This window comes from Lathyrus oleraceus, chromosome 2 (genome assembly GCF_024323335.1).
Source record: "Lathyrus oleraceus cultivar Zhongwan6 chromosome 2, CAAS_Psat_ZW6_1.0, whole genome shotgun sequence".
In the NCBI taxonomy this organism is placed as follows: domain Eukaryota; kingdom Viridiplantae; phylum Streptophyta; class Magnoliopsida; order Fabales; family Fabaceae; genus Lathyrus; species Lathyrus oleraceus.
This window is the reverse complement of record NC_066580.1, coordinates 434,904,231-434,916,791: the sequence shown is the minus strand read 5'-3', so window position 1 is coordinate 434,916,791 and position 12,561 is coordinate 434,904,231. Positions and strand designations below refer to the sequence as shown.

Genomic DNA, 12,561 nt, shown 5'->3' with positions numbered 1-12,561 from the left:
GAGTTAGAATACCTGCCCCTTTGCCATGAAGGGGTATTTATAGTGAGCCCCCAGCGCTGGGCCAAGGCTCCTAATGGGCTGGATTAGCTAGGCCCAAGGAGGAGCTGCCAGGGGACGCGTAAGAAGCGTTAAGACCTAGACCAAAGTCTGCCCCCTGGTCCAACTGCCCCTATCCCTAAGGCGACAATATAGGGGAGTTGGGTGACGTGGTGAGTGGGATGCCGTTAGGGCTCTGCCCGACACAACTGAGGTGCCCGCGACGTGGGTTGACGGTGAGTGGATGGAGATCGTATGAGGAGGACCCGCTCGCTGTCCGACACGTGTTTTAAGGGGCCGGGGAGACGTTCGTCGGGCGGACTGTCGTCCACCCGACGTGTCCTCGTGGTCGTGTGGACATGGCCGTTTGGACGTGGGCTTGGCGAGCATTGGGCCGTGCCGTGCCTAGGGTCATGGCTCAGTCCGGAACAGGAGCCCCCCAAGTCGAGTCTCTGAGCCAGAGGGATGACTTATGTTTCAACTAAGGGTTCCCCGAGACGATGGGGAAGCTTGATCGTTAGACAGGCGAGGTCGTACCAGACCTATTCATGACCGACCCTTTCTTCGGGAATGTCGGGGATGGAGGTGATCGGTTGATCTGCGCCTTCCTTGTAGTAAACGTGGGTATGACGCGGGGAGTGGCGTCTTGGTGAGTCGAGGAGACGGATAGGTGCTCGGGTCGTTTCAGCTTCTCATCTTTGACAGACGTGTCTCAGAATTAGTGGGGTCGCTTCGTTTCGCGTGCAAAGACGGCGTAGGCAGGCTAGGCAATGATGACCTAGCGTGTTGGTCCACGTGCCAAGCCCTATAAAAGGGGGTTGAGTAACTTCATTTCCACTTTTTCTTTTTGCTCACGCGTTCATCGGAGTTCTCCACATTCTCTCTCGTTTGCTCTCTCAACCGTCTGGACCGCCGTCTCCGCCCGTCCTCCTATCTGAACCACCGTCTTCTGCTCGGACACCACCGTACCTTTTCAACTTAACTATGTCAGGTATGATTTCCACTGTGACCCATTCTTTTTCCTTGTTGTTTTCTGTCAAACGCATGCTATTTTCGTAGAAATGTGGTTAGGTTTAACTTAGGGACAGTGTAGTGGACTGTAGGTGTATATTAGATGGTAGAAAATAGGGTTGGGATCCTACTGTACCGGGCATAAACTTCATATGCCGGGCAACACTTGCATAGGTTGTATGAAGTTTATGCCCGGTCTCCATAGAATGCGCGGGCCACCGAGTTGAGCACGGTTAGTGTCCGTCGCCGCTACGCCCTTTCACTTGACCTGCGGTGGAAGGGTGGATTTGATACGACGTCGAATTCACTCTTTCTGTCTGCGTTTCAGGTGCTACCGGGCGCTTACGACCGAGGAAGGAAGATTCTGGGTCCTCCACCGACGACGCGACAATCGCTCGTCTCCCTGTCGGGGATGGGAGTGTCCGAGATGGTACCGAACACGCCTCCTCTTCCGGGCAGGTCGACTTCTCCTGGGTTGCGGACGAGCCCTTGGAGGAGGAATCAGACTTCTGTGACGAGGCCATCACTGCTCACGCTATGGTCGAGACCATAAGCCTGGAGGATCCACCAAACTGGTATTGCTGCGCCCCCAAGGAAGAAGACCGCATTTGTCATCATTTCCCGGGGAAGCAGTTCACCATGTATGAATTTGCTTTTCGCGAGGCGGGGATTAGACTGCCCTTCAACTCCTTCCAGATGTCGGTCTTCAAGTGGCTCCGGCTGGCGCCGTCCCAACTACATCCTAATGCTCTCGCATTTATGCGGGCATTCGAGTTAGTTTGCCAGTTCCTCGGCATTGGTTGCACCCGGGCTCTCTTCTTCCACGTTTTCCATCTCCAGAGGTCCGGTTCCCGTGGTCGCCACAGTTGGGTTTCTTTCAAGCAGCCCGTGCGTCTGTTCAAGACGTACGAGGATTCTGTTCGCCATTTCAAAAGCCGGTGGTACGTGGTGATGCCGATTACCCGGGCTGCCCTTCACTCTCTATACTACTATCAACGGGAACCCAACGGGGAGGAGACGCTGATGTCGAAGATACCGCTGAGGTGGCAGCGTGATCATTTCGATCTCTCCACGGCGCATTACCGGGTCAAGTACGCGATGCTCGGCGAGGAGGATAGGCTCGCGTACAAGAAGCTGGTCGATTACGTGCAGAGCTTCAGCTTGGGGTTCTGGGCGAATCGACAGGGCGTGCCCTACCTGGATGAGGCCGGGGAGCTAATCACCGAGACGCGTTATGTCAACACGAAGGCTCTGCTCGAGTGTGATACCGAGGAGGAAGCTCTGGCGTTATTGAGTAGGCAGACTTTGTTTAGCCTTTTATTTCTGTTTTTGCCCGTTTCGGTCGCTAATGTTTGTGTGTAATTTATTTGCAGGTGCCATGCCCAATGCTCGTGATCGGGTGCTGAAGCTAGCGAATCAGGTCGGCGCTCCTGATCGGGTGCCCAAGAAGAAGAAGAAACCTGTGGCCCGTGTCTCGGGGACTGCTGGCGATGCCGGGGTCGGTCCCTCGCAGGCGGCGAGCGTGATTCCTTCCTCTCCTCCTCGATCTAACCCGATCAACATTCCTGACAGCAGCCCGTCGCCAGCGGCTTCTCCCCTCCATAAACGGAAGCGTCCGGCTGGGCCTCTCACCAGGTCGTCTCCAGGAAGTCCGCATGGACCGGGCAGCTATCTTCTACCTCCCTGCTATGTGGAGCGGTCGTTCTTCAAGGCCGAGGAGTCGATTGTTGTGCCTGCGCCTGAGGCCAAGGCGATTCTGGACCAGGACGCTGCTGCCCGGAGAAAAGATCTGGCCAGGGATATTGCTGCTGTCATCCGGGTGATGGAGACGGCCATGGTTATGACCGACGCTTCGGTCTCCACCGCCTCGCTGGAGGATGCCCTTTTGCAGGTTCGGGCAGAGAAGGAAAGACTATCCAAAGATCTGTCGGACTACAAAGAAGAGCATCAGCTGCAGGAAGGGCTGAGCCAGAAGCTGGAGGAGGTGGAAAAGGAGAGGGACCAGTTGAAGGCTGCTGTGGCGAGCTTGGAAGAGCAGGTGGTCGACCATCAGAAGCTGACCGAGGACAACGCTGGCCTACGGGCTCAGGTTGAGTCCCTCGAGGGAAAGGTCCGTCCTCTGGCTGATGAGACCGAGGAGGAACGCGCCCTTGGTTCGCGCGGTGAGCTGCTAGGGCATATTCGGACTCTCAACCAAGATCTCGTGGTCTGCTTCAAAGAGGGTTTCGACAATGCTGTCGAGCAGCTCGGGCTTCTGAACCCTGGGTTGGTGACAGCAGGGTCGACCTATAACTACTGCGTCCGGGATGGTGAGATTGTCTGCCCGTTTGAAGTGGAGGAGGAGCTGGGGGGAGAAGAAGAAGAAGAAGAAGAGGATGAAGAGGTGCTCCGAGCGGAGTCTTAGTTTATCTGTTTTTTTTTTTTTTTTGATTTCAGTTATCATGGCCTGCGTGCCTCATGTATTTTGGCCTTCGGGCGTTTGTAATATGGCCTTCGGGTGTACTTGGCTTCGGCCGCTCTAATATATGAATATTCATTGTGCTCGTTTGTGCTTGATAGTTGTTTGTATGAATTCGTGCTCTGCTCGACTTTGTTAATCTCCTCGGGTTAGGGAACCGACGAAGTGTCGGGCTTTGTGCCCGTGGGTATCGAAACCCAGGTCCGTTGTTCGAACCCTGGTCCCGAGGCTTGGGCCCTCCCATCGCGAGCTGGGTGCCCTGCCAGTCCTGGTACTTCGACGTTGAGTCTTGGTCAAGATCTCAACCGTCGGGGAGGGTTGTGTGTGTTATGTGACCCCGGATCGTTCCCGGGTCTCGTGGTTCCTCCCTGGGGTTTTGGGGACGAAGAGCGTGGTCGTACCTTCCACGTCTCCCCGTGGTGTATTTAGCTGTAATACTGTCTAAGTTTTTCTGCGTTCCATGGTCGAGCGAGTTGTTCTCCTTGTAGGTTTTCTAGGTAATAGGCCCCGTTGCTCGTTTTGTCGCGGACGCGGTAAGGACCTTCCCAGTTGGCCGCCAGTTTGCCCTCTCTCGGGTTTTTCTGGTTTCTTCTGAGGACCAGGGTGCCGACCTGGAACTCTCTTTTATGACTTTCGCGTCATGGCGTAGTGCTATTTTTTGTTTGAGGGTCGTTTCCCTGAGAGCTGCTTCGGAGCGTATCTCCTCGACTAGGTCGAGCTCGGCTCTAAGGGTTTCATCGTTCATTTCCTCGTCTAGGGGCTCCTCCGTCCTCCTCGTTGGCGCCCGTATCTCCACCGGGATGACTGCTTCGGTGCCGTAAGTTAGTCGGAACGGGGTTTCCCCGGTGGTAGAATGTGGTGTCGTGCGGTAGGCCCATAGCACGCTATGTAGCTCCTCGACCCATGCCCTCTTTGCCTCACCGAGTCTGCGTTTTAGGCCACGTAAGATTACCCTGTTGGCCGCCTCTGCTTGCCCGTTCGTCTGCGGATGCTCGACAGACGTGAAATGCTGTGTGGTGCCCAGGCTGGCGACGAAGTCCTGGAATCCTCCGTCCGTGAATTGTGTCCCGTTGTCTGTGACAAGTGCCAGGGGTATACCGAACCGAGCGAGGATGTTGCGTTTGAAGAACCGGAGAATGTTCTGCGCGGTTATTTTAGCCAGTGCCTCCGCCTCGATCCATTTGGTGAAGTAATCCACCCCGACGATGAGGTATTTATTCTGATATGATCCGGTGACGAAGGGTCCGAGGATGTCCATGCCCCACCACGCGAAGGGCCATGGGGAAGACAATGATTTGAGGTCGTTCGGGGGCGCGAGATGCATGTCGGCATGTCGTTGGCATTTGTCACATCTTTTGACGTGCTCTTTCGAATCGTTTTGCATGGTCGGCCAGTAGTAGCCTGCTCGAAGGGCTTTTCGTGCGAGCGATCGCCCGCCGAGGTGTTGAGCGTTAATTCCCCGTGTATTTCTCCAAGTATGTCGGGGACTTTCTCTTCCTCGACGCATTTGAGTAGTGGGATGGAGAATCCTCTCCGGTAGAGTTTGCCTTCGAGGAGTACGTACGAGCATGCGCGTCGTTTGACAGTGGTCGCCTCTTTCGGGTCAGCCGGGAGTTCGTCTCGTGTGAGGTAATTGTAGATGGGCGTCATCCAACAGTGGGCATCTCCAATAGCGTTGACCTCGAGTGGAGGCGGTAGTTTGTCGATGCTGGGCCGCGGGAGGATTTCTTGGATTACTGATTTATTCCCACCCTTTTTCCTCGTGCTGGCTAGTTTCGAGAGAACGTCTGCCCGTGTGTTGTGTTCGCGGGGTATGTGTTGAACTTCCCATTTTTCAAATCTATCAAGTTTTTCTTTGACGAGGGACAAGTACCCGAGGAGGTTGTCGTTCTTGGTTTGGTATTCTCCCCGCACTTGTGAGGCCACGAGCTGGGAGTCGGTGGATATTTTTACCTCTTTTGCTCCCAGGTCCTCGGCTAACCTCAGGCCTGCGAGGAAGGCTTCGTATTCGGCTTGGTTGTTTGATGTTGGGAACGCTAGCGCTAACGATACCTCTATCAGGATCCCTTCTTCATTTTCGAGGATGATCCCGGCCCCGCTGCCTGATGTGCTAGAGGCGCCATCGACGAAGATCGTCCATTTGTGGGCGCTTTCTGCTGGAGTCGGGCAGTGGGTCATCTCCGCGACGAAGTCGGCCAGCGCCTGAGCTTTCAAGGCTTTCCTACTTTCGTATTGTATGTCGAATTCGGAGAGTTCTAGTGACCACTTGAGCATCCTCCCGGCCATATCCGGGCGCCCGAGCAGCTGTTTGATTGGCTGGTCGGTCCTCACCTTTATCGTGTGTGCGAGGAAATAATATCGTAGTCTCCTCGCTGTGTTGATGAGGGCCAGGGCGACCTTTTCGATTTGCTGATATCGGAGCTCGGGACCTTGGAGTGCTTTACTCGTAAAATAGATGGGCTTTTGTCCTTCGTCGGTTTCTCTTATTAGAACGGCGCTGACGGCCTCGGTCGCCACGGATAGGTATAAGTATAGGGTTTCCTTTTCTGATGGCCGTGATAAGACCGGGGGTTGGGACAGAACTTTCTTTAGATGGAGTAGCGCTTGCTCGCATTCATCGGTCCAGTCGAAGGTAGCCTCTTTGCGAAGGAGTCTGAAGAATGGCAATGCGTGCTGGGCGGACTTGGCGATGAAACGGGAGAGTGAGGCGAGCACTCCATTGAGCGACTGGATCGATTTTTTGGTTTTCGGGGTCGGAAACTCCGAGAATGCCCGGCATTTGTCGGGGTTGGCCTCGATCCCTCTTTCGGTGAGATAGAAACCGAGGAACTTGCCTGCCCGGACTCCGAACGTGCATTTCTCGGGGTTGAACCTCATTTTACACTGTCTCGCCTGCTCGAATACCTTCGTAAGGTGTCGAGCATGGGTTATCTCTTCGTGTGATTTGACGATCATGTCGTCCATGTATACTTCGAGCATGTCCCCTATTTCGTCCTTGAAGACTTTGTTCATCATGCGTTGGTATGTAGCGCCAGCGTTCTTGAGCCCGAACGGCATCACGTTGTAATAGTAATTGCCCGTTGGGGTCATGAACGCTGTGTGTTTCTTGTCTGCGGGCGACATAGGGATCTGGTTGTATCCACTATATGCGTCCATGAAGGACAAGAGTTTAAAACCTGCAGAGTTGTCAACGAGCGAGTCTATATTAGGGAGGGGGAAAGCATCTTTCGGGCAAGCCCTATTAAGATCAGTATAATCAACACACATACGCCATTTTCCATTATTTTTCTTAACGAGGACTACATTAGAGAGCCAGGTTGTGTACTGGGCTTCAGAAATAAAATTTGCCTCTAAGAGGTCTTTTACAGCTCGCTCGGCAGCCTCTGCCTTTTCGGGCGATTGCTTGCGTCTACGTTGTGCTATGGGCTTGGCTGCCCGGTCTACAGCTAGCTTATGACACGCGATCTCGGGGTCCAGCCCGGGCATTTCTGCGGCATTCCACGCGAAGAGGTCGGAGTTCTCTTTGAGGCATGCTACTAGCTCTTCTCTTGTCTCCTCGGGTAGTCCCTTACCTATCTTCACCGTCCTTTCCGGATCGTCCCCAAGAGGAATGAGTTCGAACTCCCCGTCGGGGATTGGTCGGACCGGGTGTTCGAGAGAGCGTTCCTTGGGGAACCTCCCCTCTTTGGTCTCGTCCAGCCCGATGCGACAGTCGAGGTCGATGGCGTTGACTCCTCGGGCGGGATCCTCGGTCTTGAGTTTTTTGTTATTGCAGTTGCTCTTCGTGCTGACTACGGCCTGTCCTTTTACTGCGGCGTCGTAGCATCGCCGGGCTGCTTCGATGTCACCATGGATGGTGACCACACGTCCCAATTTGGTGTAGTATTTCATCTTCAGGTGGACGGTGGATGGGACCGCAGTGAGTTCGGCCAGTGTCGGGCGTCCAAAGATGCAATTGTAGAGAGACGGACAGTCTACGACCAGGAATTGGATTTTGACTTCCCTGGCCGTTTCTTGTTCGCCGAAGGTGACGAGGAGCTCAACATATCCCCACGGTCTGGTTGTTGCTCCGTTGAATCCTTGGAGATCTGATCCGACGTAGGGGGCTAAGTTGGTCTTGTCTAGCTTCAGAGTCTTGAAGAGGTGGACGTACATGATATCCACTGAGCTGCCTTCGTCGACCAGGATGCGTCGTACGTCGAATCGGGCCATCTTTGCTCTTATCAATAGTGGGATGGCCGAGTTCGGGGATCCGCCCGGGAGTTCCTCCAGGAAGAAGGATATTGTGTTGGATTTTCCCCGGTATTTTGTCAATGTCGCTTTCTGCTCGGGGGCAGTCAGTAGGAGTTCGTCGAACTTACGTTTGACGGAGAGGGCCGCGGATTCCCCGTTAGTTCCTCCTCCTGATATCACCAGTGTGGTAGGGAAGTCTTCCCAGGGGCTGAGTGCAGTGATCTTGCCCTCGGGCAATGGTTCGGGGAGGAAGAAATCTTCCGGTCGTGACACGCAGAGGGCCACTTGATAGGGGGAGTTGTCGGGTGGTGTGTTTTCCCGGGGTCTCTTCTTCTCTGGCTCGTCGTGTCTGGGAGCTTCGTTCTTCCTCGTATGCTGCTTCAGGTGCCCCTCTTGGATTAAAATTTCTATCGCATCCTTCAGGTGGACGCAGTCTTCGGTCACGTGCCCGTGACTTCTGTGGAACCGGCAGTACTTTGATTTGTCGGTGTGGGGTTTTGGTGCAGACGGTTTTGGGAACCTGACCCTGCCCTGCTTAAATTCAGAGTTGATACATTCTGCGAGGATGCGCTCTCGAGGAGCCGTCAGTAAGGTGTACTCGCTATATCTGCCCGCGGGGCCTCTTCCTTCCCGGAGCTCGCGAGGTCTTTCTTCTCTTCGTTTGTCCCCGTTGCGACGGGAAATGCTCGTGTCCTCGCGTTTTGAGTGCTCGGTCTCCCCGGCGTTACGTCCGCTGCGGGCATTGTGTGCCACCTGCTTTTCCTCGTATCTGATGTAGGCTTGGGCTTTATGCAGGAGCTCGTTTAAGGTGCGGGGAGGCTCGATCCCTACGGCCCTGCTAAGTTCACTGCCGGGCAAGAGACCTATCTCGAGGAGATACTTCTTCATGTGCTCGGTGGTATCTACCTCGACAGCTTCCTGGTTGAATCGCTCGATGTATGAGCGCAGTGTTTCATTCTTCTTCTGCACTATGGCTTCAAGGGTCGCCTCAGTCTTGGGGTGACGACGGGAAGCTGTAAAGTGCCGGGTGAACATGGACCTCATGACTCTCCATGACGTAATGGACTCAGGGGCCAAGCTTTTGTACCAGGCCATGGCCCCTTTCCTGAGGGTCGTTGAGAACAGTCGGCATTTGAGGTGCCCGGTTATATCATTGCGGTAGTCGAGCATCGCGTTGACGTTGTCGACGTGATCGTCGGGATCTGTCGTCCCGTCGTACACAGCTAGGTTTGGCGGTTTCTCCATGCCTTTGGGGAACGGGGCTTCCATTATTGCCCGAGATAGGGGGCAATGCAAATCTTCCTCGTCGCTCCTTAAGGGAGACAGTTCGTTGTTGTCGGGGCTGTGCCCGCGCCTTGGTGATGTTCTCGCTCGACCACCGTCACGACGGGCGCGTGCCCTGCTGGCGTGGGGTTCGGGAGAGCGACGTTCTCGCTTCTTCGTTGGCTCCGAACGTTGTTGTATCCTACTCACCGGCTGGGGCCGGGCCTCTTGTCGTTCGGCTTCGAGGGCCACGATTCGTTCGTGCTGCTGGTGGAGCATAGAACCGGCCTGATTGAGGGCATTCACCATGGCAATCATTACGGCGTCTCCTTCAACGGGAACGGGAATGGGATGAAATGTCTCTGCCCCTAAATTGTGGGCGTGAGAGGCATCTCCGTTGTTTTGGGGCTCTGGAGACGGGGTGGATGGATGACCGTCCCGAACGTCCGCTTCATGGGATGGCGGGCCGTCGTCCATGTTGTAGTTGACGAGGGGAGGGCTGTGATCGCTATGTTGTTCTCCGGCCATGTTGGAAGGACAGAAATAAATGAGCTTTTGATCCTCGTTTGACGAAGATGGGGATAGCTAGTTCCCACAGACGGCGCCACTGATCTCACCTGATCAGGAGGGCCTTCCAAGGTCTTGGTGAATGGGCCGGATAATGAAATGAGAGGGGGGTGTACCTGCAAGGTGCTCCAATGCTTAAGTCAGAAAAGGTACAGAATGAGGTTATCAGAGTGTGAGTTAGAATACCTGCCCCTTTGCCATGAAAGGGGTATTTATAGTGAGCCCCCAGCGCTGGGCCAAGGCTCCTAATGGGCTGGATTAGCTAGGCCCAAGGAGGAGCTGCCAGGGGACGCGTAAGAAGCGTTAAGACCTAGACCAAAGTCTGCCCCCTGGTCCAACTGCCCCTATCCCTAAGGCGACAATATAGGGGAGTTGGGTGACGTGGTGAGTGGGATGCCGTTAGGGCTCTGCCCGACACAACTGAGGTGCCCGCGACGTGGGTTGACGGTGAGTGGATGGAGATCGTATGAGGAGGACCCGCTCGCTGTCCGACACGTGTTTAAGGGGCCGGGGAGACGTTCGTCGGGCGGACTGTCGTCCACCCGACGTGTCCTCGTGGTCGTGTGGACATGGCCGTTTGGACGTGGGCTTGGCGAGCATTGGGCCGTGCCGTGCCTAGGGTCATGGCCCAGTCCGGAACAATATATATATATATATATATATATTATATATAATTATATATATATATATATATAATATATATATATATAAAATTCATATTAAATGCTTTGTAAATATATTTAGGAACCAAATTGTTGTTTAGACTTAAAAAGCTCTATTATTTGCTCACATAACTTATGATTCAATTCCAACCATTGTTAATTAATTATAACACAAAAGAGATTCATTATGAAGTTTTGGCCCACAATAATTTGATCCATTTACACTCTATATAAACTCCATTACAATCAGAGGAATAAATATTTTTTTTTCACAATATAATATTATATCTTTCAATAAACTATCACATCCATCATCTCTCAACTTTTTAAAATTAATATTTGTAGTGATGACGGAAATTTAAAATTTTAAGCAATTTAAATAATTCAATTGAAATTCATTTATTTTTAAGTTTTTTTTTAGTATTAAAATGATACATTGTTAAATTTTTGGGGTCATTTTCATAAATTTTAAAAAATTTAGACCAAACTTTAAATATGAAAATAGTGACCAATTTGCAAAATTTAAAAATTTAAAGGAACTAGTTTGTAAAATTTAAAAATTATTAGGAATTTAAAAATTTGAAGAAACTAATTTTTAAAGTTTAAAAATTATTAGAGACTTATTTAGAATTTTTTTTTAAAATAACCAATTTTTTCAAAAAAAAAACTAAATTCCAAGAGGAGGCGCCTGAGTGTGTGTTGTTTGTGAAAAGAAAATTTAATTTTGTAGCCAACAACAATTGAACAAACAACCTTCTCATCAAGAGTTAAACACATTACCATTACACCACAAACGCTTCATATTACTTTGTTTCATCATATATTTAATATACCGTGTATAATTATAGTAGATTAATAAATTACTAAAATTTAGTTGAAATTTTTTTCACTTAGTTTTAAAATAATGTATAATCACATTAGATTAATTTGTTTCATCTCTATATATTTGTCTTAATTATTTTCACTTAGAATTTTTATACCTATTTTAAAATTTTAAACTAACTAAATATATATTTAATTTTATTTTATTATTGTTTTAAAATATATAAGTTAAGAATATTATTTAATATTTGCATTTTAATTTCTTAAGAGTACAATCGCAATTTTATATTATAACATTAAATATAAAATATAGATAATATTCATTCGACATATCAAATATGAACGTAGATAGTTAAAATATTTATGTTTATTTAAAATTCATTATAATAAAATTAAATAAAATATATATTTTTTATTTTATAAAAATAATTGTTTAATAAAAAAGAGTATTGTATAAAAGAATATTTTAATTTTGGAAAAATAAATATTAAATAAAATAATGGATGAAACATAATTATGAAAATATTAAATAAAATAATGGATGAAACATAGTGTAAAAACATAGTGTAAAATAAAATTAAACGTTAAATAAAATAATGGATGAAACATAATTATTTTCATAATTATTTAAATAGTATAAAATAAACATTAAATAAAATAATGGATGAAACATAATTATGAAAATATTAAATAAAATAATGGATGAAACATAATTAGGTAAAATATTTAATATAATTATGTTATAATATTAAATAAAATAATGGATGAAACATATTATTTTATTTAATATTTAGCTAAATATTTTAATTAATTATGTTTCATCCATTATTTTATTTAATATTTTCATAATTATGTTTCATCCATTATTTTATTTAATATTTTCATAATTATCTTTCATCCATTATTTTATTTAATGTTTATTTTACACTATTTAAATAATTATGAAAATAATTATGTTTCATCCATTATTTTTATTAATGTTAATTTTATTTACACTATGTTTTTACACTATATTTCATCCATTATTTTATTTAATATTTTCATAATTATGTTTCATCCATTATTTTATTTAATGTTTATTTTTATAAAATTAAAATATTCTTTTATACAATACTCTTTTTTATTAAACAATTATTTTTATAAAATAAAAAATATATATTTTATTTAATTTTATTATAATGAATTTTAAATAAATATAAATATTTTAAATAATATAAAATTGCGATTGTACTCTTAAGAAATTAAAATGCAAATATTAAACAATATTCTTAACTTATATATTTTAAAACAATGATAAAATTAAATTTAATATATATTTAGTTAATTTAAAATTTTAAAATAGGTATAAAAGTTCTAAGTGAAAATAATTAAGACAAATATATAGAGATGAAACAAATTAATCTAATATAATTATACATTATTTTAAAATTAAGTGAAAAAAATTTCAATTAAGTTTTGGCAATTTATTAATCTACTGTAATTATACACGGTATATTAAATATATGATAA

At 47.6% G+C, this 12,561-nt stretch overlaps 1 protein-coding gene across 1 annotated transcript; it reads right to left on the bottom strand.

Annotated features, from left to right (window-relative positions):
* Positions 1-3,998: 3,998 nt before the first annotated feature.
* LOC127123576 (uncharacterized) lies at positions 3,999-9,529 on the bottom strand. The gene is made up of 2 exons (XM_051053782.1): positions 6,775-9,529; positions 3,999-4,579 (listed from the first exon to the last, which is right to left on the bottom strand). Exons 1-2 carry the CDS (start codon positions 9,527-9,529, stop codon positions 3,999-4,001), a joined length of 3,336 nt encoding a protein of 1,111 aa, XP_050909739.1.
* Between the last annotated feature and the right edge of the window lie 3,032 nt (positions 9,530-12,561).